We start from the raw sequence: 27,495 nt of genomic DNA on the forward strand, positions 1-27,495 counted from the left end.
ATCTGGAAAGAGCTGCAATCCTTTCTGTTAACTGCATAATTTCATGCTTATTCCTAGGTTCTGCCAGATCAATGACTGCTTGAACCTTTTCTGGATTGTCATCAATACCTCTTTGGCTAACTAAGTAGCCTAAAAACTTTCCAGACTTTATCCCAAATACACACTTTTTGGGATTAAGTCTCATCTTATATTTTCTCATATTATCAAATGTTTCTTGCAAATCTACTACCATTTACTTTTTACAATTGAATCATATACATACACTTCTAAATTTCTACTCCTCTGACTTTTGAAAATTTTATCCATTACCCTCTGGTAGGTTGCCCCAGCATTCATTAAACCAAAAGGCATCATCGTATAATTGAAAACCCCTGCTGAGCATATAAATGTCATTTTCTTTTTGTCAGCAAGGTCCATAAATATCTGATGATAGCCAGAAAACGCATCGATACATGATAAAAGAGCATATTCGGTAGTTAAATCAACTAGCTGGTCTATTCTGGGTAAGGGATAACAATCTTTAGGCAGCATCTATTTAAACTGGTAAAATCTATGCACATTCTCCTCTTCCTAGGTTGTGGCTTTTTTACCAAAACAACATTAGCTAGCCATTATGGGTAGAGACATTCCTTAATGAAACTAGCATCCAGCAGCTTTTGAACTTCTTCTTCAATGATTTTATCTTTTTCAGAAATGAAGTTTCTTTCCTTCTATTTAATAGGCTTGACTCCTTCATGGACACTTATTTTATGAGTGACTATTTCAAGGTCCATACCTGGCATGTCTGTTGCTGAATATGCAAAGAGATTAACATTCTGGCGAAGGACTTGAATCAGATGGAGGTGAACCTGAGGTTCCAGATTCCCCCCAATCCTCACAGTTTTATCTGTTCTTTCAATCAATGCAACCTCTTGAATCATCTGGTGATCAATCTCCATCTGTGGGGGTACTCTTTTTTACATTTTCATCATCAGACGGCCTGAGATCTATTTCAACAATTTTCTGAGTCCCAGACCTAGATGGAGAAGTAACTGATTTCAATTTTTTATTCGGCTGATTGCTTTTGAAATTTTTTCCTGGCACCATATCAGCTTCCGGCACCCTCTCTTTTCCTTTCTGTTTTTGTGGCTCAGCACTTGCTTTATTTAAAAAATTGCAAGACCTCGCCATTTTTTGATTTCCTCTGGCTCATCATCAAATATCTCAAATTTCTGAAATATCACAAAATTTTCCTTCTTCTTCTTTGGGGTTTGCTCACGTTCACCTCTAGCTTGTCCAGATCCACTTTCAGCTTGCCTTTTGCCAAAAGATTTATCTTGCCTGTATTGTTGGAAGTATCCTCTTTGAATCAGATCTTCAATGTTATTCATCAAAGACTTACAATGCTCTGTATAGTGACCTGGACATTCATGAAATTTGCAGTAAGCGTCTGGGTTCTTGCCAACAACTTTCCTCTAGACAGGCCTCTGCCATCTGGTATCCTCTTTATGTACATTAAAGATTTTGGCTCTAGACTCTTTTAAAGGTGTGTAATTCGAATAATTGTTGAGTTCGGGGACATCAAAATCCTCAGTTTTGACCAGCTTCTTCCTCCTGTCATGCCTTTCAGCTGGCTTCCTGCTGCCTTTCTCAGGGGCTTTCCCTTTATGCTCCATTGTCCCCGTTATGGATTTAAAATCTTTAACATCTACATGGGACTGGGCATATTCTCTTACTTCCTTCATTGTCTTCAAATAAGTCCACTGGATTCTGAACTTCAGAGCCTCACTTTCAGGCTTATCAGAGTTTAGGCCTTGCCTGAAAGCAAAGATCAAGATGTTTTCTTCAGGGTTCAGCACCTACAGACTTTCTTTGTCAAACCTAGAGACGTAATTCCTTAGAGATTCATCTTCTCCCTGTCGTATGCTCATCATTTCAATGGATTGTTTAGATTTGGCAGTCCTTGATGAGAAATGACTCTTGAACTTTTCAGCAAGTTCCTCAAATGAGGAAATAGAGCCATTTAGGAGGCTCTGAGTCCATTTCTGTGCTGTACCAGTTAAGGTTAGAATGAAATTTTTGCACCAACTAGCATTTGTGTGGCTATCCATGTCCATCTCATTATTAAAGGTTGTCAGGTGGGCATTTGGACACGTCCACCCCTTATAAGTCAGATGAGCAGGAAACTTCACCCTTTTCGCAGGTGAAGCAGCAATTTCTAGAATGAATGGCGTCTTCCCAGAAAACCTTATTTTCTGGTTCTTTGGGATCTTGGGGGGTAAACCTAAATAAGGGGATTTCCCCTTCAAAGAATGAATATTTGATTGTATGCTCTCAGCAACCTCTAATGATTCTCCTTCACCTTCATAAATTTTTAAGATGATAGTGAATGAGTCTTTCCAAGCCTGCTCATGGCAGACACTCTTTTCATCGTCACTGACTCCCTTGTTACAGGCTGGGAATCAGTTTGTCGATAGACCGTCTCAGTCCATCCCTTTTTGATGTGTGTCCCTAACTGGGATGATGCTCCAGGGTTCGAAGGGGTCCTGTACCAGGCGTATCTCCTGCCTGGCATAGACTCACCTTCTTCTTCCCTGTGAATATTTTTATTCCTGTCAGAAACTGGTTGGCCTGACTCTCCCTAAATGTGAGGAGGTATATAAGATTCATCCTCCTCTTCCTGATACCTTTCATTAGAGATCTGCTCCCTTTGATTAGGGTTTGCATCTCCTGTTGTCCCCGTTCTGACAGCATTTGCAACTGCTGCTGCCAGCTGGGCTATTGCATCCCCAGTGAGAGTAAATTGAGGTTGAACACCCCCAACTTGTTGTTTTAATGGTGACTCCTTATTTGCCTAGGACATTGACACACTCGGTTGTTCTCTGTTAAAGCTCAATGATTATCTCATAGATCTTCATCCATCAACGATTCTTTGAGCAGCATTCCTAAACCTCTTCCTTTGAGATCTAGTTCTTCTGGACTGGTTAGAATTTTGACTTTGGTTCTCTGAGTTGCTTGTCATCTTCACCTTTCTAGAAAATTCTTACAGTAACTTTTAGCAAAGAAAGAAAAGGGGCCCTCCTTCTAGCGCCAAATTGTTCCTGTCTGATTTTAAAGAACAATTAATTAAAGATTTTAATCTCCTGATTAGTTGTTAATCAGATGATTTTTTCTGGTGGAAGTCTTAATTTAATTCCTTGCCAGTTATGCAGTAAGATCTTTGGATGGAGATGCTGATGATTCCAACAAAACACACCAAGGGGTTAGAAAGGCCCGAAATTCTTTTCCGGGGTCTACTCTGACACCCAAGTTAGTACAAATCAATATATATGGGTTGCCTAACAGGTCCTTCGAGGTGTACAGTGGCAACCAGGTGGATAACTGCTTAAGGCTTGTTTAGACGTGAGGTCTTTTGTAATAAATTATCACGATAAATGTTAATTAAATCGTTTTTTTTCTTTTTTCCATTGCTCTGAAAATCAATGTGAAATTCTGATATTCAGTTAAGATCGTTTATATTTAATCACTTTGAATTCTTTGTACTTTTCTTTCTCTCTAAGAAATTAGTAACCTCATTTATGGCGCTTTGGTGAGTATTTATAGCTGATGATTGTGGAACAAACATTCCTTCTCCGACCCCTAAAGACATTCTCTGCATGCGCCACTCTCCTTTTTAGACGTGTCAATCCCTTAATCACAATCGAATACTTTATTTGTCCTTTGTGGCGTTTCTAATTTCTCCTTTCAACACGTGTCCTACTTCATAAATGTGATGCTTTAATGAAGGACATGTGTCCTCTCATGCAGGTGAGCTCCTCATGCACTAACCTTCTAAACCTGTATGTAGAATCCTTCAATAACCCTGCTAGATAATTATTCCCAGATAACTACTTATTAACACGAAATCTTCCCAGATTCTTACAAGTTTGATTTCCTTTGACAGTGTTTTTATCATAATTAGCAATTACAAGTATAAAAATCAAGTCAGCTGTTGGGATATGCACAACAAAATTGAGAATTAGACTTCCTCTAAAAAATTTCCCAACCATATTTATTGGCTTATGTAGAGATGCAGCCTGCTTCTTCACTAGCCCATGTAAGGAATCTTCCTTTCTAGGAGCATTGTTTTCTCTATTCTCATGGTTCATCATACGAGCCATCATTTCCATTTTACTTAGTACGTTCTTGGCCTTGCATGAGCCGATTTTGATGTTCTTCTATGTTTCTCATTTCTTATTTGATCAAGAGTTTCATTGAGTTATTAGTTCTCCATTTGGAAAAGAACAATTGCGCCCCCTACCTGACGCGCCAAATAATGTATAATCTAAATGGATTAGATTAACAAAAAGGGCTTTCCAAATGTAACAAGCTTAAGAAAAGGAATGTGTTTGGCTTAGAAGGTCTAGGTATAAAAAGGAAATGATTTTAAGGGATTTATATGGGTATAATGTCGAATGGAAAAGACTTTTTTGGGTTTGACAAGGATTTCAAGGTTTTTCGACAAAATTCACAGGATGTTCTAGAATAGGTTTTTCAACATGTTGAGACACATTTCAAGGACTCTTTTTCTAGTTTTATATTTTAGAAAATAAATAAAAAAATTCGGAACACTTACTAGATTGTTAAGACTGAAGATATCAGTTAATCCTACTAGGGTGTACTCTTAATTTGAGGAACACTCAGTCGAATTAGTCATCCAAATTAGTATGTTTGGCACTCTCAACAAACTCATTGATTTCTTCAACGTTGAGAAATAAACCTCAGTATTAGAAAATCATTCAAAATACTTAATCACAAGTATATGAACAAATGTATAAGAAAAAGCTTTTGATTGGAGTTTAGAATTTTTATGATTTTCTTAACGAAAATAAGGTCTTTGTATAGGCTAACAAAGCATAAGAAACTTCTAGAAAAACCCCTCACTTGATCACAAGCAATCAAGTGATTACATTAGAACATATTTAGAATTCTATAAAACCCTTTAGAATTCTAATATACTAAATTACAACCTTCTTTATTGAAAGAAAACTAAACAACCATACTAAATAAAACATAAACTAAACTCCTCAAATTCCAACCGTTGAAAGATAATAATGCATCCCTTTTGATGCTTGAGATCCGAAACTCTTGATTGTTCATAGAATGCTTATAACCCTTGGAAAGTCTTTTTCAATTCCACCATTAAAGATGAAAATAAATCAGCAATATTGAAGGGGAATGAAAAGTCGAATAAATTCAACTTCAATGAAGGAAAAATTTATCAAAATGTTCCTTTCCAATGTAATGAATGGAATGAATTACTTACCATATTTAACCATCGAATAAATGAGGGAATAACACCCTCATTAATAATCCCAATTGAAACAGATTTGAAGGCTGATTTGACTTGTTTATTTTAGGAAAGAATTCAAATAAGCATTCCCTTTTATTGCATAGAAACCATAGCTCTCTTGTACCCTTAAGGACGAATTCTGCTGCACTTGAAATCCCTACCAAAACCTTGATATACAAGTCAAATCAAGACTTGTAATGAAAGGACCATGTAACATGTAAGAATCAAATGATGACTCTTCGAAAGACTTAGCTAGGATCATATCTTTAAAATGTTCTTAGACTGATTTTACATCACCTTCATCTCAACACGTTTTGGCAGTTTACACATCGTCAACAAATCATCCTTTTTCTCCCATATTCTATAAATAAGTGCTTCATATTTTTAGACTATAATAATGTATACATCCTAAGCCTTCTAACAAGCTCCATGAACCCTTCATAGTTAAGTAAACATCCACAACTTGTTATCCTATATTTTGGCCAACTATATACATAAACTCTATCAAAAGCGTTTTATCCATCTTCAACTTCATGCATATATAAATGTACCTTATGGTGGTTTTGTAAACAAAAATCCTCACATTTAGACCCAAGATTTGCATTAAGTGGAGCATGGAAATGGATGTTTTCCCCTAAAACAGTTTGGACAACTAAGAGTAAGTCATTTTTCAACACACATTTTGTTTTTTGTATTTTCGACCACCGTCTACTCATTTCACACTACGGTTTGTTCTTATGAAATATGGATCTTGGAGTTGTGAAAAATTAGACACTTGAATCGTTGGATTTGGAGTTTGGAGTTTGGAGTTAGAAGTTATAAGCATTTTAGTAAGACATGCCCGAAAAGGTACTTGTGATTGTGAGAGATTGTACTTTAAGTTGAATTTGGAATTAAGAATTGGAGTTAGGCAAGAAGATAGAAATTAATCTTATCATTTTCTAAGCCAAAATCATCAACTTGTGTAAGGTTTCAAGTATTATTTTTGAGAGTTTGGATTATTATACTTAAAACCTTGAATATTATTCTTTGAGCTTATCTTCTCTTGTTTTGGAGTTCTTATTTCCTATTATTTCTCTTGCATCCTTGGTGGCTTATAGTACATATTTTCTTAACTCTTTTATTATGTAGTATTTATTTTGCGTTTACTTGATGATATGAAAAGCATAAGAATATGTTTATTTGACTTATCTAAGCTTTGCATGTTAATATTAAAGTTATATCACGTTTAGTGATGTTTTTTGAAAAAATTGTAACAACCCGACTTATTGTTGACTGAGGAAACAGGGTCATCACAGAGTTTATTTCCCAAGAAACTTAAATCTTAATTCCAAAACTTGTGAAAAAGGGCCACCAGTTCTAAGACATAGTTGTATCAGCTACTTCTGAATCCAATCATCTAACTAAAATACAAAGTAATCATCAAAGTCACTCTATAAGTTGATATAACCAACACAACCAAGTCTAATATACATTTATCAAAAACCTAATACAATACTACACTTCTCACGTACTCAGCTCAATATAACATCTTTGTAACTTTATTCATCACCGCTAACCCATCATTCCGACCGATTCCGTTCTGCAAACAAACTAAAAGATAGAAACAACAGGGGGTCAGGTTCAACTAAATGAGAAGTAACAATCCAAAACAAATAAACACTATAATTCGACTCATAGGTTTAAAAGCAACATCAATTTCCTAGATCTATGTGCGCACAGGGAGTCTAGTTTGAGAGGTGCCCCATAGCTCTAAGGCTATGTCGTTCTCGGGTGAAGCTAGTCAATATCTGAATGACAACTCGCCTCAAAAACAGGGAGTAGGGAACAATGGTCCTTAACTCCGTCAATGACCAGCTCGAAAGCCCGATCCATTGACCATATCATAATATCAACATCAGCAGTCACAACAACATTTGTCTCAATAATTTTCAATTTCAAAAGAGCTTTAATAAAAGTTTATTTTCAAGAATATAGTCTAGCCGGACCCTTTTAGGGACTGTTACTACTCACCAACAATAATGCTTCAAAGAGTCAAAACCGGTTCATCGAAATCAATTAGAAGGGCTCCTCGACATAGTCATATCCTGAAGCATGACAATAACGTCACCAGGGTGCATATGAAACAACTATACAAACATATGACTTATTACATCTCTTCCTAAGACTAAAGCTTAACTAAGTCTTTTGTTTTAGCATGTCTAATTAAACACAAATTTCTACATTTAAAACAAAATCAATAATCATCTAAAGAATATAATAATCTCTTCAAGAATATCAACTAATCCAATATTTTATCAATAACCAATATTTCTCGGCACAACTCATAATTTTGATATCCATAGAATTAATATCATCAACACAAGTCCATCTCTTTTATTATTCTCAATCATTGTGGTAATGGTTCTTAAAGATAACAATAGGAAAAAAAGAATAAAATAATCCAAGAAGAAAAGATGCAAAGATGCTTGCAAATTGATAATAAGATATGTAAAAACAATCATCAAAAGGGCAGAGAACATGAATTTATTTACTACCTCAATAAAATGGCAGCAATTGAAACCCAAAGAAGGTAATGTCGCTCAGAAATCAGATTTGGGAAGAAGGTTCCGTGGTTTGCTTCTTTCGAAACTCACAAGAACAAGGAAGAATCAAGGCTGGTCACCGATGAACAGATGTTGCTTGTTGTTGTGTTTACAAGAATCAACTATTAGAGACAAACAAAAATGCCATTGTCGTTATCTTGAACCACGGATGAAGAAAGGAAGAAAAATATATGGGTAAGCTGTTCAATTCAAAAATTAGAGAAAGAAGGAAAGATGAATATACCTGCTGTTGCTTTATCCCTAATTCTATAATCAGATGCAAAATAAGGGATCCTGTTCTTCGAAAATCAAAACCAAGGAGGAGGATTTACTGTATTTGACCGAAATGGATGAAATGAAGAAGAACAACCTGCTCATATTGGATTTGCTGTATTAGCTACGAAATTTCAGAAAAGACGAGAAAATAGTGTTAACTGCAATTCGTAACAAGGAGAGAATGAGATGGTAATTTCGCTTGCTGTATTGAATCAAAATCAAGAATGAGATAAAGATGATTGCTGCAACTACTTGTGAAAATTAAAGAAAGAGAAGGAGAAGGAAGAAGAAGGGTTTGAGAGTAGAAGGTGTATTACTGTTTTTGATTTAAGATGAAATAAAACTTGGGCTTAAGGATTAGGAGTAATGAAAATAAAAAATGATAAAAAGAAAACAAATGTGAGAAAAAGAAAGAAGGAACTAACCAAATCAAAAATGAGATATTCTAAAAGTTTTAGCCACATACTTAGGTCTCATTGTTTGTTTGCCAACTTTAGCCTACAAATTATTATTTGTTTCACTCAATTATTTTTCGAACCTAAATAATTTTAATTCAAATATTCATTTTAAATTCCTCAATTCTAAAAAAAATACTCTCTCCAAACCAATTTAGATGTCCCATTTGCTTGGGCACAGTTATTAAGGATTGTGTGGGGTCCATTAAAAAGGGTAAGTAGTAAAGGGTAAGTAGAAAGGGTAAGTAGAAAGGGTAAGTAATGAAGGGTAGTTGGGTAAGTAAGATACATGGGGGTTTATTCGTAATTACTTGTGTGAACTAAGGATATTTAGGTAAAAAAATATTGATAAAAATAGAAATAGGACAACTAAAAAGACTTTGCAAAATAAGGAAATGAGACAACTAAATTGGTTCGGATGGAGTATATTATTTCTCAAATGTTACAAAAATACTGATGGTAATAAAATTAAAGTGGGAGATTTGGAAGATAATGGTTTGTTCTTTTAATTTTGTGAAAACACATATTCTTGTGAAAGGTCTTCTTGATAGACCGTTTCTAATTAAGTTGGCCGAAAAAGGAAAATATAGAGTAAGTTTTCGATAGGCATCAATATTTTTGTATAAAGGCATTTAGAATATTATAAATAATTAAGTACTTACTCGGTGGACATTAAATATATTGTAAGTAGGCATTAAAAGATGTTGTAAGTAGGCATTAAGGATATGATAAGTAGGTTAGTAGGCTAAGTTTCTCGGTATGCATTAAGAAATTGTAAGTAGACATTTTAAGTACTTTTTCGGTGGACATTAAGTATATTGTACGTAAATATTAAGAATACATAAGTGAATATTAAGATTTAATGGGTTGAACCTGAAATACATCTCTCAAAGAGATTGTCTCTCAGAAAACCAACTGTTATTAAAAATCAAATCTTTCAAAAAAAAATGAAATGATTTTCTTTCCGACTTTAATAAATAAGTATTCCCTCCCTTTTCTATTATGTTTTATCCCAACAACATAGTGTAAGACTAATCGCACCTATTTCTTTTGTGGGAAAATTCTAGACGTGCATAAGTGGATGAATCAAACAATAAGATGAATCAGCATCATCATCAATCAAACTCAAAAATGTGTCAATCAAACAATGGAGCAAAGTAACTTTACAGGGAAAATTTTGGGGGAAAAAAAGAATAAGATGAATCAAGCCCTTCCCAGACCAAATACAGAAGTGAGAAAGACAACCAACAGGTGAACAGGGGCAAGGGGGGAGAATACTGAAAAAGAAGTCTGTGGTAAGAGACTAATGTACAAGGAGATCTTCAGACGGATACTGAACAGAGATCTTCATAGACTTGTCGAATGTTAGGCCGGTCATTTACAGGAAGAATACACCTAAGGGAAATACCAAGTACGTCATGCATTGCTTTGGAGGGTTCTTCCCCACCTGCAATATCTCTATCTATACAGTCCATGCGTCTCCCTTCTTGATCGCACAGCCTAACCCAATCCGTCAGGTCGACTTCCCCAGATTGACCTGATATGATGTCACCAGCACTTCTTCTTGTCATAATTTCCATAAGAATTACTCCAAACGCATAAACATCGGCTTTAAATGAGGGCACAGGCTTGGAAGCATTAGCAAGTTCAGGAGCACAGTAACCCAGTGCACCAAGATTCAAGATCTGCTCAGCAATTCCACCAGGCAACATTAAGCGGTGCAAACCATAATCCGTGACCCGAGCACTGAAGTTGGGCCCTTCTAGAAGAATGTTTGTTGGCTTTAGGTTTCCATGAGACATGCCTCTATCGTGAAGAAAGACCAGACTGCGGGCTACGTCAACAGCAACTCTCAGCCTCTGGCTAAATGACAAGAGAGAATATCTTCGGGGTGTGGATTCTGCGCGCATAGTACAAATGAAGTTAAGGTTGAAGAAGATATGGACCAAGAAAAAAGAAGTTTTAAACTTAGCGAGCAAATGCAGATATGGGGAAAAAACAAAGAATTTTAAACCTTGAAGAGCAAATGAAAGGTTAAATTCCATTTGGTAGTATACTACTATTTTTTAATTAATGAAAACCAAAAGTTTGAAAAGTTCTACCAATTAGAAATCTACTTTATGTATATTTATCAACAAATCTAATCAAAAATCATTCGAAGTTATAGATTCAATATATAAAAACAAATACCTTAAGTCCACCATCCTTGTCCAACAACAGCTCTCCATTCCTGAAAAGGACCTTTCACACTCAAACAAGACCCCAACCCACCAGCAATCAAAGAACTAGATTTTGTTGTTTTGGGGATGAGTGGTGTTTTACAGGAACAAGGAGCAGCTTTTCAATAATTGAGTGAAGACGGGCTGTTTTCGAGGGGTAAGCTAATTTCAGGCAGTGATGGCACTGGGTCATGCATGCAGTGACATGCTTTGTGTGGAGCCTCCCCAATCACACCCACTTGACTCCATCCCATGGTCGTGCCATAGGAAAAGATTTGATAGGTAAGCCTACAAACAAGGCAAAATCCCACAACCCGAAAAGGTCATTTCATGACGTCTCTTATATCTTCTACAATTATTTGTGAAAGCTATCTTAGCATAAATGTAGAGTAATGAGGTTAATTTCAAATTTTAACAAAATTATATCGGCTTTTATCTCTAGTATGTTAAATATAATAATTGGTAATTAATGTCGTGCTTGTACGTGCCGACACATACGCCAAGTTCATGCCAAAAGTCATGCCATGCGTTGTGCCTATGTTGAAAATCAAAAAGGCCACCTAGACATGGCCCAAGCACAGCCAATGGGTCCATTTCTACAAGTGTGTGTCGTGTGGTCATGTTCTTTGGATTCATGTCGTGCGTGTCCTCAAGCCATCATGAAATTCAGGGAGGGGATAAATTTTGGAGGTGAGGGAAGCTGTAGCAGGGAAGAGGTGATGGAATTAGGGTTAGGGTATTTATTTAATTTATTTATTTCTTTTTTATTTGGTAGCTAATTATACTTATAAAAAAGAAAAAAGGTGGAAAATCATGTTAAAGACATCATAGCAAGACTCAATTAAGAATACAACCTTGAACTTTCATTTTGAAACCCAAGCAAAGGACAGCGAGTCTCCTGAGAGACCATCTTTTTGAGTGACGTTTGTCAGGCCCAACCCATTAAAGCTTATTGCCTATTTTTACTCTACATTTTTCTTTATGGGCCGACCCAATCAGAGATGATCTTTCAATGAGACCATCTCTCACAAGAATTTGTGGGCAAAGGACTATTTTGTACCCAACTAATGCAATGTTTTCTTTTCTTGCTTGTGATCAGGAAAACCATAAATTAAACACATCTAAATAAGCTGTAACTTCCTTACCATATAGGTGGAGAGACAGACTATCCCCGTCAATATAGTCTGATAAAATAAGCCTTTCCTGTTCTCTGGGTCCCCAATAATAAGCTCGCAATGACACCATATTAGGATGCCTCAGCAAACCAATCTTTTTGAGTTCTTTCGCAAATTCTTTCTTACTTTTTACCAATCCTACCCTCAGCCACTTCACAGTTAACGTTTGTCCACTACTGAGTGTAGCCTTGTACAGCGTACCATGACTGCTTCGACCAAGAACTTCAGCAGGGGCTCGAGATAACTGCTCAGCTGTGAATGCAAGAGATGCATCAAGGAAATATAGCTCTCCAGCAAACCGATCAGGTGAATAAACATCCAATGTTATGGGTTGTTCAGATGTCTCAATGAATCGGGGGGAACATGACAATGGTGACCCAGGGGGGGACTTTCTTGCTGATGTTACTACAGATTTGTCGGGGAGATTGATACTAGATGCTGCTACAACAGATGCATGCTCGGAAATATCTGGCACATGGTCAGCCTGCCCTGACAATGAGCTTATATTTGAAGTAAGTAAATGAGTATTAGAAAAACTCAATGATGTTTCTGAAGGCTCAGAGCGCGCATGAGATTTGAAAAGAGAAGGTCGACCAAATCTCCCCAATTTAACGTCTCTTCCAGCAGTAGAACCATTGAATTTGTTACTACTACTACCATGAAACTGAGCACGATAATAAGCTAGTGCGACAAATCCAATCATCAAAGCTGCCCCAACTGAAGCAAGAATAAAGGCAACCCTGATGCTAGACTTTGAACGATGATGCCCAGCTCCATCAGATATAGAACTTGAAGCATCATTTGGTGATCCTTCAACCGGGATAACTAACTTCTCATTTCCTGGATAAAAAGAAGTAGGGGGAAATCTTCTCAAATTTTCAGGGACAGTACCAGACAGACTATTATAGGTTACATTCAATGCCTTCAAACTTGTCGGAAGTTGACCAGGCAAGTGACCCTCAAATTTATTGTTTGACAAATCAAGAGACTCCAAACCATCAATTCGGACCAGCGAACTTGGTATACGTCCAGATAGTCTATTTTTCGCAAGATTCAAAGATTTTAACCTACCCAGGAAGCCAACATCTGTGGAGAGATCTCCTTCCAATGCATTTTCAGAAAGATCCAAGGATTCCAAAGGTGCAAAAACCGGTTCAGCCAAAAGTTCACCAACCATAGACTCAGGGAAAGGAATTGCTTCATTGAAATGATTTCTAGAAAGATTTAGGTCAATCAAGTTCAAGGAAAATAAAGCAGGTGGAATTGGCCCAGAGAATTTGTTAATGCTGAGGTCAACCTTGGACAATCTTGAGAACTGACGCCATTCAGAGGGCAACCTACCTTCCAAAGAATTGTTACTGATTCTCAAGGAAGTCAAACCTGATTGAGAACTGAACTCTGGAAAGCTACCTGTCAACCTGTTTGAACTCAAATCCAGTAGCTCCAAGGTTGTAGAATTGATACCACGTACAAAGCCTATATGCAGATAAAATCAGTATTTCAAACAAACCCATTTGCACGGGATGAATGCAGGGAGCATAAACTTCTTTGAGAACCACACTTTTATATCTCAGGGACAAATGAAACACAAAATTCAGAAACAAAGCATTGACAGCAAAGGCACTCATGTTATTGAAGGTAGACTAAGCAAACGCATTACTGTAACTACAGCATAAAAGAAAATGTGGACAAAAACTTAAAGCATGATTCTGAAAAACCATACCAAATTTCTTTATCTTTTACCTTATATTTGATGCAAAACAAGCAATAGCATCACCTATCTTTATGTTTTATTCCTTTCGAGTCTCAATCCCCCCCTCTAGTATCAATTCCCCTTGCCAAACACCCATTTAGAGTACATTTATTAACTTTTGCCAAAATCAGAAAGCTAGCAACTGAAAAAAATAGAGGTAGTTTAGTTTAGGCTAAACATGCAAGGAAAGTGACTCCAAAATCTCAATGCCAATACCAAAAGAACCATGAAAACAAAAGATGTGGGGAATGGCTTCATTTTTGTCCCTTCTTAATCTTGTAAATAATCTACTTGGCAAACTAAGTTCAACCTTCACTACCACCCTTGACAACACAATTCAGAAACAACATTCATTGTGGATCTTGGCAACCAAGATGAAAATTAAAATTCAAGGATGCTCTTCTTTGAAAATAAAAAAGCATCTACACATTAACTTATTTCGATAGTAAAACCAATAGAGGTTCAGAATCTGCAATAGGTTTCAATTCTAAAAGTTCCAAGTTCCATAGCAACCCAAAAAACAAACATAAAACTCACAGGAAAAAAAAAATTCTACATTCAACAATAAACACTAAATCGCAAAAATCATTTACAACTTGCATTATCATGATGGAAATTCAAAGGAAAGCAATTGAACGCGAGAATACAGGACTTACCAGAAAACCCATTTCCACTAAGATCCAATTCGATCAAATGGATGGAAGTAGTTAACAGCTCTACCGGCACTTCTCCATACAACTGATTATTTCGTAGACGCAAAACCCTCAAATTAAAGAGGGAAGCAAACGAAGGAAGCTCTCCCCCAATCATATTATCGCCTAAATCCAAAACCACTAAACTCTGAAACAATGCCAATGTATTATTTGACAAGAACTTTCCACCCAGCAAATTTCTACTTAAGTTCAAATGCCGAATCGTATTCCCCATACTTGAAACAAGGGAAGAATCAACCGGAAGTTGACCAGAGAATTTGTTCATACTCAAATCAACAAACTCCACATTTCTAAGCTCAGAGAAGAAAAGCCCAACATCACCCCATAGTTGATTAGAATGCATATCAAAAACCCTAAGTTGTTGAAGGTTCCGAATTCCGGCCGGATAACCCCCAGAAAACTGATTATGAGACAAATTCAAGTACTGCAAGTTCCATAGATCGTGAATTCGGTCAGGGATCCGACCAATAAAACTATTACCCGACAGATCTAAGTATTGTAAATTGCTCATTGAACCTAATTGAGGAACTAAACGACCAGTAAAATTATTCCCTTGAAGACTTAGATTTTGAAGCATTTTGAGCCCAATTAAAGTACTAAACTTTAACTCACCGGCTAGATTTAGGTTATCAAGAACAATGGAGACGACGGAATTATAAGAATCATCGCAAATGACGCCATGAAAGGATGTTGGACAAGAATCGAGATCTGCAGCAGTTGAAACAGCAGTTGAATTCCAAGTTGTGGTGATTTTTTTGAGAGGGTCACTTTGAATCCCCTTTTTGAATTCAAGAAGAGCACGAACTTCATCAGAATTGCAGCATACGAAAATTGGAGTATAAAATAGCAAAAACAGAAGCGAGAAAGTGATGATACTACTACTACTACTACTATCACAATTAGAAAACATGTTTGAAGATTAAGATGAAGAAACAAACCCTAGGAAAGAAAAATACTAGATTTAGGGGGAAGGCATAATTGGAGAGATGTTAAAATCATTAATGGATAGAATTAAAAAGGGTATTTCAGGGGAAAATTGGGTTCAGAGGGAAGAGAATGAAAATGGAGGAATAATGAATGAAGGTATTAAAAATGGCAGAATGTAATGGTAGTGAAGTGAGAAAAGAGTGAGAATTGGTTGGAGTGAGGTAGCTACACTCTGTAAAGACGACTTCCAAGTTCAGATTTTCTCTCTCTATAAACAACGCAGGTGAAGTGGTGCCGTTGAATGTGCTAAATTTCTTGTGATGTCAAGGGTCAAGGTATCGGCCATTCGGGTGTTTTTGCCTCATTTCGGATATAATGGTTCGGATTTAACTTAAATTATTTGAAAATTTAAAAAAAATAAGGTTATTCAACAATTTAATTTCAAAAATAAGATTCAGGAAAAATTATTTCCTAAAATAAGCTTTCGTACATTTAAGTCTAGCCTCAGGTAAAATCGCTGTTACTAACAGCGAAAGAGAGACAAAAATAATAAAAAACCAAAGTCGCTGTTACTAACAACGACTTTGGCCTTTTTATTTTTCCAGCTTGCTTCTTCCTCATTTCAGTTCACGCCTTCTCTTTGCCATTTCGACACTTACGAGCTCTCTTTCTCCTTGCACCATTAAAATCAACTTCAATCCTTCAACTAAACTCATCAAATTTCAAGTTTGTACCAGTAATTAGTTATTTCATCTTCCTACATTGACGTAAGGTACTAATTTTTTGTGTTTTTTCCATATTCGAAAAATTAGGGTTTACTTGATTTTAATGAACTTTAACGTGAATGTAGGTTTTTAAACTTCCAATTTACTAATTCTTGTTCATCTACAGCTTATTGAGGTATGTTTTTTATTTAATTTTTTTTATTTGGTCTTGATTTTAAAATGTATGTCATGTATGGTGATGTTGATTTTGTATGTATTGTTGTAGAAATGGATTCATTTCGTGTGACTGTTGTATGCTTTTGGAATGGTTCAATTCGATCAACTAGTAACAATGTTAAGTATGTTGGGGGAAGACGTAAACTGTTTGCATGCAACTCATACATGGATTTGAATGAATTTAAACATTTTATATGCTCTAAGATTGGCATTGACACTACAAGAAGTACTGTTAATATAAGTTTTAAGTACAATCTGAGTGGAGAGTTGTTAGCTTTTCCGGTTGAGGATGAGGAGGCTATAGATGCAATGTGGGAGTATTCAAGGTCTACCCCTAGTCCTTCTTCAGAGTTATATGTAGAAGAGGTGCCCCTAGGGAATGAAGGTATCAATGTTGTGGAGACAAATGCATTCATGAATATAACTTCTTCTGCTCCTTCTCATACGCCCTTCCCTACCCAAGAAACCCAAAATTCCTTTATGCCATCTTCCTCATGTCCTTTTAATGAACCCAATCAACTTCAATTTCAAGTATCAAATGATGATACTTTTAACTTAGAAGAAACAAATGAGCCTTGGGATGATGTTAATAGTAAGAGTAATGAATTCGTTGAAGCTCCTTCTGAGGACGATGTGGGTGTTGACGAGCAGGCTCTAGCTAATGACATGATCTTAGGAAACAATCGTTGCCCCTACACCCTATGCATTGGTTCCCCCTCTAGATGAACACATTGAGGACAACTATTGGAGGTCTTGGGATTGTGATACAACCTACACCGACGAGGTAGAGTTTCAAAAGGGTATGATGTTTGATAACAAGGATGTGTTGTTGGACGCTGTTAGATTGTATCATATTCGTAGGAACGTTGAGTACCGAACCGAGACTTCAAATCAAATCGTGGTAGTCTTGAAGTGTAAGAAAGGGTGTGGTTGGTGGCTTAGGGCTAGGAAGAGCTCCTATTCACCATCATGGGAGATTATTACGTATAAAGGGAAGCATGGGGGTTGTATATTAAGTACTAAAAACGTGTCAGCTGGGCACATTCATTTGACATCTTCCGTGATTAACAATCTTATTAGAAATTGTGTTGCTCAAGATCTATCAATTAAGGTCTCTGTTGTGCGTCAAATGGTGAAAGACCAATTCGGTGTCGAAGTGACCTATAAGCGGGCATGGTGTGCTAAACAGCAAGCCCTTCTGTCCATCTATGGTACATGGGAAGATTCTTATCCTCTTCTTCCACGCTTCTTGAAGGCACTGCAAATTTCAAACCCCGGGACCGTAGTTGAGTGGTTCTTTAAGGAAGATAATGATGTCGGTGTCTATGTCCGTCCTAGTATTAGAACTTTCCAACGCGTGTTTTGGGCTTTCCAACCTAGTATTGAGAGATTCAAGTATTGCAAACCCGTTATTGCCATTGACGGAACACATTTGTATGGTAAGTATCGCCATACGTTGTTAACTGCCATTGCCCAAGATGGGAACAAGGGAATCTTCCCGCTTGCCTTTGCCTTGGTCGAAAAAGAATGCATAGCCACGTGGTCTTGGTTTATGGCCTGTGTTCGTAAGTATGTGATGCATAGTCCAGGGTTATGCGTTATTTCCGATAGACATGCGGGCATTCTAGCAACCATGGAGGAGCCAGAATGGCAACCTCCGAACGCCCATCATAGGTTTTGCTTGCGACATTTGTTAAGTAACTTCAACCGCCATATGGGTAATGTAAAGTTGAAGAAGATGTATGGAAGGACTGTAGAGCAAAGACAACCACATAAGGTCGTCGAGGGATTGAAGGCCATTGGTGTTGCTAATCGGGAAGCACTTTTTTGGATTGATCAAGTTGGTGAAATGTCTAAATGGTCAATATGTCACGATGGAGGGTATAGGTATGGTGTTACTAATACCAACTTGGCTGAAGTATTCAATAACGTGATGAAGGGTGTGCGTTTCTTGCCTATAACCACTCTTATGGAGTTCACCTTCTATCGTGTTAATGATTACTTTGTTAGAAGACGCGAGAATGCGAATGCGTGGCTAATTGGGGGAAATAAATATACTTCACACGCCACTAGGATTATAACCCGTAACACCGAGAAGGCAAACTACCATGAGATCGTCGCATTTGACTACAGACGAGGCCTTTTCCAAGTTAAGACTGGACGTGGTAATAGAGGATCCACCAAGGGTGGTAAAATACAAAGTGTGGATATAAGAGAGATGAAATGCACTTGTAACAAACCCTCCATATATCACTTACCTTGTTCTCATGTTCTTGCCGTTTGTATTAAACGACACTTTTCCTACGAGCGTTTTGTGGACTCCTGCTACACGACCCAGCGCTATGTTAACACATATGAATGCATATTCTTGCCGTTAATTGATAAGAGGTCATGGCCTCAATACACCGGTGTTGAGGTGCTACACGATCCAGATCACATTCGTGGATTAGGAAGACCTAAGTCCAGGAGGATCACGAACGAAATGGACGAAGGATCACGGAGACGCAACGCTTGTCGACGGTGTGGTAGTGACGGTCACAACACTAGAACTTGCACGTCAAGGTAAACAATAAACAATTTGAGTACTTCTTAATTAACGCTTACTTATTGTTAAATTGCAGCAGAGATGGATCCAGCAGCTCCAGGCCCTCTCGACCCTAGTGTCCTTACGATGCAGGCAAATCATAGGAGCATTAGAATACTGTTTGTATATATTGAACATTTGTACATATAATATAGTAACGTAAGTGAACTTTCAAAAAAAGTATTAACATTTATAAATTGAGAGTAAAACTAACATAGAGCATCATTACAACGGCTATTTTCAAGTTCCTAACGGCTATTTTTCTAATTAACAACGGCTACTTTAGTTCATAAAAAAAAATTAAAAACCCCAAAGTCGCTGTTAGTAACAACGACTTAAGGAGTTGACTAGTCAACTCCTTAAGTCGCTGTTACTAACAGCGACTTTGGCCTTTTATTTTATTTTATTTTTTTCCCTCTTTCGCTGTTAGTAACAGTGATTTTACCCGAGGCTAGGCTTGGATGTACAGAAGCTTATTTTGGGAAATAAGTTTTCCCGAAGCTTATTTTGGGAATTAAGTTGTTAAATAACCTTATTTTTTTCAAATTTTCAAATTATTTACCTTTTGACTTCACTTCGATTAAAATTTAGATTATTATTTTCAATTCACCTCAACTTGAAGTAGGATATTACATATTCCAATTTTGCTCTGACTCGGAATCTAGAACCGCCGAGAGAGTTCGAATTATTATCATGTTTTATTCTTAATGATATTATACTATTGATTTAAAAGTATAATATAATCATTAAAGTAGTCTTTCAAATACAACTTAACAAAGAAAATATGTCTTTCAGATTCAACTTAAAAAGAAAAAATTGTCCTACAATTACAATTAAATGAAATAATCTTTTAAATTTCATTATGCATAGTTTCATATTTAGTAATCAAATCCTTTAAAATACTTCCAACTTTTTCACATTCAAACTTAGCAATCTCTTTATAAAGAAGATCAAAATAAAAAGACACATTAAAGTTCTCTGCCTGGATCCAAAATTATAGTCACATACAACATGCCATTAACCACGTTCCAATACTTGTCAAACTTTAAAGGGTACGTTGTCAAAAATAAATCAACATATGCTCGATCAGCTAAAAATAAACTCAACTATTGATTATTTTTAAATAAATCTACTTATTCGGTATAATTGATAAAAACAAATTCGACTATTGTTTATCTCTAATTTGCTTGTCACAAAGAAGCTTTAAAGATGGTTCTAAACAATAGGAGAATTTATTTTAAGCAAATATATCTAATATGTTGGTTTATTAAAAAAAATAGATAGATTTTATTTTTAATGGATCAAGTAAAGAATTCATCAGTATTGACACTTTTTCCAACTTTAAATCATTGCTTAGGTTTTATTTTTAGTGGATCAAGTAAAGAATTCATTAGTATTGACACTTTATCCAACTTTAAATCATTGCTTTAGCCATGGACTCAATTAGTGTATTTCCTCAACACAACCATCTTCTAAAGTTGAACCTTATTTCGCAAAGTTTTTTAAAGTAAAGAAATTGGTTGTAGGATACATTTTAATAGAGAAAGCTTCACTGGTCTTACTAACCAATGTCAATTCATCACAAATGTCCCTTGTCATTTTCCACTCTTTTTTACTGGGTAATTTAAAATTTTCTTTTCCACCTTTGCTAACCTTAGATTCCAACCTAGTATATGCATCTTTTTAGACCAAGAACATCTAAGAGGATTCATCTTCCTCTTACCACTCTTTTTCCTCCTCTTAACTATCCTCTTGGATGTGTAAAGGAAACAACAATCCTCTAGCCAAGAGGATTGGTCATGATCCTCTCCATGAAGAGGATGTAGATGGATGCAAGAGGATTGAATAGGAAAAAAAAATGAAGGCATTCCTACGTTGGGAGGGAGAAAAAGGAGGAAAAAAAGAAAAAAAAAAGTAGTTGGGTCAAGAGAATTGGTACACTTGGCACAATTTGATTAGTTGAATTTAAGTTTGATTTTTTTATAACGGTATTATTTAAAACGGTCATAAAAAAATGGTAAAGAAAATTTTCAAAATAATTTCACCAACGGCTCTATTTTTTTTCTCTATAAAATGAACCTCAATTTGTCTATATTTCACACACTTTAATTTTTTCCTCTTTTCCCTCTCTTCTATACTACCCATCTAAACTCATTTTCTTGTTGATAATTTCATTTACATTATCATATCCTTAATTATGGATCCAAATAATTCAAATTGTAGAAGAAATTTCAATTTTCCATACTACCCAAACCCTCAAAATAACTCAAATACACCCCCTTTTGATCCAAATATCATCAATAATCCTCAATTTCAAGCTGCTTTACAATGGTTTGGTTCTCAACCTAGACCAATGAATCCAACTTTTCAACAATCTTCTGAAAATAATCCATCATTTCCGTTTACGAACATTTTACTCAACAAATGGAGCATTCACCGGGTGGTGAAGGTTCTTACAATGTTACTTCAACTTCAGAATTAAGGGCAACAAGACATCTTGATGATATAAAGGAGGTTGATGTTGAAGCGGTTCCACGAGAACTCTTTGTCGCAACTAAAGAGAAAACCAGACAAAAGGCAACTTGGAGCGTTGCTGAGGATAATGCAATTGTTTCGGGCTACATCAATGCTGGAGGAGATGTAGTACGAAACACAAACACAAGAAAGGCCGGCTTATAGATGGAAATCTTTAAACATTATGAGATTGTGCGAGCTGAGAATCCTGGGGAAATTCGTGAACGGACCTCAAAGTCCATGCAACAACGTTGGGATCATATTAACGGACCTCGTTTCTTTCAATTCATCATTTGAAGAACGTGCTTCCCAGATAAATGAATTAGGGGAATGTATGCTAAACCTGATAAAGGAACGAGGTAAAGAAAGAAAAAAGTAAAAGGAGGAGGCGACAAAGTTTAGGATATTAAGTATGTTGATGTCTAAACCTGTCCTTAATGAATTTGAAGCGGAAATATACCGGAAGCTCAGGGACGAATTCAATAATAAGTTTAATCTTTTGTTAATGATTTGAATATTACTATATATGTTGATGGCTAAACCCATCTTTCTAGTTGTTGTTTTTATTTAGTTAAAAGTGGTTTTTCAGTTATATTAACGTCATTGTAATTTGTCTTTGCAAAGTAAGTCATTTTATATTTTCAATAACATCTGCTTTTAATATTATTGTCCCTTTATTAAAGTATTTCACCACAGACTTGTTAATTCATATCAGGACTTGTCACTTCATATCAGTTCATGCATTGTAATATCACCTATCAATATGAAAATATTTCATCGGGGACTTGTCATTCATATCAGGACTTGTCACTTCATAACAGTTCATGCATTGAAACATCTCCCATCAATATTAAAGTATTTTAACAGGGACTTGTCACTTCATATCAGTTTTATGCATTGAAACATCTCCTATAAATATGTATACTTCCATTCACATATCATCTTCATCACAATCTTACATATCATCACAAAGTGAGGATGAAATCTGTGACTATATATTGATGGATTTTTTCAAAGAGAGTCGTGAAATACAACCGGTAGAGGATGTCGTAAGATACATTGTTAACTCCACCGTCGAAGGAGATGAAAATGAGGGTTCATGTTCAAGAAAGAAGAGAACTTATATTTCTAGAGATCGAGAATCAGCAAACAACCGTTTGATAGCTAACTACTTCAGTAACCAACCACTATATGACGAACGTCAATTTCGTCGTAGGTTTTGCATGCGAAAACATGTATTCATTCGCATTGTGGATACCCTCAGTTTACATTATCGTTTTTTCCAACAAAATCCGGATGCATGTATGCGGCAAGGCGCTACTGCTCTACAGAAATGCACTGTAGCCATAAGGATGTTAGCATATGGATGTGCAGCTGATCAAATTGATGAGTATCTAAAACTTGGTGCTACAACGTCGAAGGAGTGTCTTACACACTTTGTTGATGGTATAATTGCGCAATTTTTGGCAGAATATTTTCGAAAGCAAAATACTGAAGATCTCCAACGTCTTCTTAGAAAAAGGGAAGATAGAGGATTTCCAGGTATAATAGGGAGCATTGATTGCATGCATTGGGAATGGAAAAATTATCCCGCTGAATGGAAAGGGATGTATCAACGAAGATCTAGAACCGCGACTGTAATCTTAGAAGTCGTTGCTTCTAGAGATTTATGGATTTGGCATGCTTTTTTTGGAACACCAGGATCTTGCAACGACATAAATGTACTCCAGCGTTTGCCGGTTTTTGACGACCTTTTCAATGGTCGAGCTCCACAAGTCCAGTTCGACATGAATGGAAATACCTACAACAAAGGTTACTATCTCACAGATGGAATTTATCCAAAATGGGCAACCTTTATTAACACCATAACCACTCCCCAAACCCATAAACAAAGGTTGTTCACTTAACATCAAGAAAGTGCACGAAAGGATGTTGAACGTGCCTTTGGTGTACTACAAGCTCGAATTGCAATAATTCGAAAACCTGCTTTAGCATGGAGTATGCCAATGCTATAGTAAATTATGATGACATCTATCATTATCCACAATATGATTGTGGAAGAAGAGCGCGATACTTATGTTAATTATAAAGATCCACAAGAATTCGCCCAAGAACAACCTGAAAATGTAGCAGGATCATCAAGCTTAAGTGGTACAACATTTTCTGTCACACCCGGACGATATGATGATCGTAATTTTACGACACTCTTAGCTACAAGAGAAGACATTCGTGATAGACATATACATATGTCTTTGAAGAGTGATTTGGTAGAGCATATGTGGGAAAAGTATGGAAGCTCTTATGCAGACTAATTTTCGAATAGAAAAACGTAGAAATATATTTTTTTTAAATTCTATGTTTTCCGAACATTTAATTAATGTATGTACTTTGTTTCTTTAAGTTATAAAATATGAATTATGAATATTTTTTTGTGGGTTGCAAGACTAATAATCCGCTAATTAATTAATTGTACAAAAATTGAGTAAATAATATTTATCATTTAATAATTACACAAATTATAATTATTAAATTTGGATAGGAAAAAGAATGTGTGGTGGGGTATATGTGGGTAGGAGAGAGAAAGTGAAAAGAGGATGAAAGAATATACCCTTGGATGTTGGACAAATTAAAGGAATAAAATGTGGAAGATGATGTAAATAATGAAAAATGATGTGGAGGAAAGAGAAAATGATGTGTCAAATGGAGAAAAAAAGATAGAATTGTGAAGAGGATATATTTGTCCTCTTCATTGTTCATGCTCTTATAAAAGAGCAACTTGCGACAAATCAAAACATGAATTCCATCTAATCTTACAATCTAGTTGTAGTTATTTAGATATTGGAATTCTACATAATTACAAGCATTTTTCAAACTTCTCATAGTAAAAGGTTACTCATGAATTCACAATCATGCTACCTTGCTCATTTCTATATGTTGTTGACTAAACTTGTAGTTACTACCAATGCTAATTTATTAAGAGAGTGCTACACATTTGCTTTCCAAAGTTAATGGTACATATTTACAAAGTTTTTGACTTTCAAATATCTCTTAAATGATCCTGTAAATATGTGGTTACATTTTTACCACCATCAATAAATAATTTCTTACAACTAACAATATAAAGGTTACAAATTTTAAATTAATAAATAATTAAATAACAACATATAGTTAACACATAAGACAACATAGTCTAAGCAGTATCCAATTTAGTATATTCTAAGAATAAGTATTGATTAATGATAAATACTAACACAAAAAATCAAACTTAATGACAACTCACGCAAATTTGTCTCAAAAACACAAACACAAACACAAACACACACAAAAAGCATTGAGAGAGGGCATGATTAGCTTCCCTTTAATGTCAAGTGGGTGATGATGAGTCGAGAGATGCTTGTGGTGGCCGGAGAGCAACGAGATTTTCTTGATTCGGGTGGCCGATGTGCATGCGTGAGGACAAGGGGTGGTGGCGCTATGGGCAACCATTAATTTAATGAGTGTAACTCTTAGAGAGTAATAGACATAAGAGTCTTGGTATTTTACTCTTTCTTAGACATCTTGGTTGTTCAATATATTCAACTAGTAAAGGCTCCAAAATCAAAGGCGAATGAAGAGCACATTTTATTTCAAAAATTTTAACTTTCAAGTATTGAAAATTTTAAAATTTTGAATTTGGGTGTTATGTGTTTAGACTTGGAATTTGAGACGAATGTTGGATTCTATGTGTTTAAATAAATTTATTTTTAAATTTAATTTGAATAAACTTATTTTAATTTTATTTTTAATATGAAGTTGAAATGACTTTCAAATATGGTTTTAATAAACTTATAATATTTTTATTTTATTTTTTATACGTGTCTGAAAAACTTGCATAAAATATGTCAATTTCTATTTTTTTTTAGATGAAGCTTGACACACAACACTAATTAGTAATTATTATAATTTTGAAAGTTCGACTTTAAAAAAAAGGCATATGTGTAAAATTACGTGTCAAATAGTTGTAAAAGACTATTAAGTTCACTAACTTTAATATAATAGGTCAATCTTTACTTTTCTTAACCTGAAACGTCGCACACAACACTAAATAGTAACTATTATAGTTATTAAATAGTTAAACTTGAAAAATTAGGCATCTATGTGAAACTAAGAGTCAAGTGCCTTTTTGCCACTATCTTGCATAAACTAGGTGAATGTTAAATTGTTTGACATTAAACTAGACACACAACACTAATTAGTAACCATTATAGTTTTGAAATATATAGACTTAAAAAATGGCATATGTGCAAAATTACGTGCCAAGTAGTCTTTTAAGGCTTTTTAGCCTCCAACTTACATAAAATAGGCCAATATTTCTTTTTTTAACATTGAATTTGACACACAACACTAATTAGTACTTATTAAAGTTTGAAATAGTTAGACTTGACAAAATAAGCATATGTGTGAAGTTAAGTGTCAAAGAGCCTTTTGAATGATTTTTAATCCACTAACTTGCATAAACTAGGACAATCTTAATTTGTTTGACATGAAATTTGGCACACTACACTACTTAGTAACTTTAATAGTTTAGACTTGAAACAATAGGTATTATGTGCGAGATTAGCTGTAAAGTAGGCTTTTAAAATCCTTTTATGCCACTATGAATTCACAGTAATTAGTAACTATTATAGTTTTGAAACAGTTGGACTTAAGATTATACACATGTGTGTAAATTTATAAGCCAAGTAATTCTTAAACGGTATTTTAGGCCACTAGTTTGCTTAAAAATAGGCTAATCTTTATTTTTTGGACATGAAACTTGTCACACTACACTAATTAATAACTATTATGGTGGATTTTATTAATTAGACAGAAAAATAGGTATATATGCAACGTTAAGAGTCAAATAGCCTTTTTAATTGTTTTTAAGCCACTAACTTGCATAAACCAGGTCCATCTTGATTTGATGGATATGAAACTAGACACATAACACTGATTAGTTACTATTATAATTTTAAAATAGTTAGACCTTAAAAAATAGGCATATGTACAACACTAAGTGTCAAATAGCTTGTTAAAGGCTGTTTAAGCCACTAAGTTGCATAAACTAGGTCAAGCTTGATTTATTTGACATTAAACATGGTAAATAGCAGTAATTAGTAATTATTATAGTTTTGAAATAGTTAGACTTGAAAATATAGGCATATGTGTACATTTACAAATCAAGTAGTTTTTTAAAAGACTTTTTAGGCCACTAACTTGCACAAAATAGGTCAATATTCATTTTCTTGACATGAAAGTTGACATACAACACCATTTCGTAACTATTATAGTTTTAAAATAGATAAACTTGAATAAGTAGGCATATGCGCAAAAGTAGGTGTCGACAAGCCTTTTGAAGGCTTTTTAGGCCAATAACTTGCATAAAATATGTTAATTTTTATTTTTATAAGACGAAATATGACACAACACTAATTAGTAACTACTATAATTTTGAAATAGTTAGATTTTATAAAAAGGCATATGTGTATAATTACATGCCAATTACATTTTATAAGGCTTTTTAGGCCACAAACTTGAATATAATAGATCAACGTTTACTTTTTTTGACATGAAACTTGCCACACAACACTGTTTTAGTAACTATAATAGTTTTGAAATTGTTAGACATGAAAAACGAGGCATATGTACGAAATCAAGAGTCAAGTAGCTGTAACTGCCCGGAATTATGAAGGGAAAGATTAATAAGAATTTTGTATTAATTAATCGAAAGTTTACTTTTGCCAACACAATTAAGAAGTTACTTTAAGATTAAACTAAATTAAACTAATGTCCAAGTAAAATACTTGAACCAAAACCAAAGCAATATAACGGATGTCTTAACTGTCCAAAATAAAGAAAAATTACAACCAAATCAAACTAGGTACAAAGTTCAAATTACATCTTAAAAATAGTCCAAACCTAAAACCTGAACTAAAAGTCTCTTAAATACAATAAAGAGATGTAAACAAAAGGGAGTAATACTCAAACTCGAGTTTATCCTCCACTTGCGCGCCTATCGATTTT

General features: G+C 35.2%; 3 protein-coding genes and 1 long non-coding RNA gene across 5 annotated transcripts in view; 2 read left to right on the forward strand and 2 right to left on the reverse strand.

Annotated features, from left to right (window-relative positions):
- Positions 1-6,115: 6,115 nt before the first annotated feature.
- LOC130820542 (uncharacterized) lies at positions 6,116-8,547 on the reverse strand. The gene is made up of 4 exons (XR_009045228.1): positions 8,141-8,547; positions 7,849-8,018; positions 7,325-7,398; positions 6,116-6,904 (listed from the first exon to the last, which is right to left on the reverse strand). It is a non-coding gene; the product is annotated as an uncharacterized LOC130820542 (long non-coding RNA).
- Positions 8,548-9,413: 866 nt separating this feature from the next.
- On the reverse strand, positions 9,414-15,758 carry LOC130820543 (probable inactive receptor kinase At5g10020). 2 transcript variants are annotated; one of them, XM_057685956.1, is made up of 3 exons: positions 14,431-15,758; positions 11,992-13,497; positions 9,414-10,527 (listed from the first exon to the last, which is right to left on the reverse strand). In XM_057685956.1, exons 1-3 carry the CDS (start codon positions 15,395-15,397, stop codon positions 9,950-9,952), a joined length of 3,051 nt encoding a protein of 1,016 aa, XP_057541939.1. In that variant the 5' UTR covers positions 15,398-15,758; the 3' UTR covers positions 9,414-9,949. The 2 variants fall into 2 exon arrangements, with proteins under 2 accessions (XP_057541939.1, XP_057541940.1); XM_057685957.1 differs by lacking the exon at positions 9,414-10,527 and adding an exon at positions 10,548-11,134 and having other exon boundaries at positions 14,431-15,751.
- A 6,612-nt stretch (positions 15,759-22,370) lies between these two features.
- Positions 22,371-23,468, forward strand: LOC130821484 (uncharacterized). Its single transcript, XM_057687272.1, has 2 exons — positions 22,371-23,265; positions 23,368-23,468. The coding sequence occupies exons 1-2, from the start codon at positions 22,371-22,373 to the stop codon at positions 23,466-23,468; spliced, it is 996 nt and encodes a 331-aa protein (XP_057543255.1).
- A 1,363-nt stretch (positions 23,469-24,831) lies between these two features.
- LOC130821485 (protein FAR1-RELATED SEQUENCE 3-like) overlaps positions 24,832-27,495 on the forward strand; it is a 14,045-nt gene continuing 11,381 nt past the window's right edge. Inside the window, exon 1 of the mRNA XM_057687273.1 lies at positions 24,832-24,931. Coding sequence (XP_057543256.1) covers positions 24,832-24,931 — 100 coding nt within the window. The remainder of the gene's footprint in view (positions 24,932-27,495) is intronic.

Source organism: Amaranthus tricolor, chromosome 8 (assembly GCF_026212465.1).
Source record: "Amaranthus tricolor cultivar Red isolate AtriRed21 chromosome 8, ASM2621246v1, whole genome shotgun sequence".
Taxonomy (NCBI): domain Eukaryota; kingdom Viridiplantae; phylum Streptophyta; class Magnoliopsida; order Caryophyllales; family Amaranthaceae; genus Amaranthus; species Amaranthus tricolor.

Coding starts and splice junctions, on each gene's coding strand:
- LOC130820543 (XM_057685956.1), bottom strand. CDS start 15,397: ATGTTTTCTAATTGTGATAGTAGTAGTAGTAGTAGTATCATCACTTTC. Junction 13,498..14,430: donor TAGTGGAAATGGGTTTTCTG/GTAAGTCCTGTA, acceptor ATCTGCATATAG/GCTTTGTACGTGGTATCAAT. Junction 10,528..11,991: donor TCTGTCTCTCCACCTATATG/GTAAGGAAGTTA, acceptor CTATGCGCGCAG/AATCCACACCCCGAAGATAT.
- LOC130821484 (XM_057687272.1), top strand. CDS start 22,371: ATGTATACTTCCATTCACATATCATCTTCATCACAATCTTACATATCA. Junction 23,266..23,367: donor TGGAAATACCTACAACAAAG/GTTACTATCTCA, acceptor CTTAACATCAAG/AAAGTGCACGAAAGGATGTT.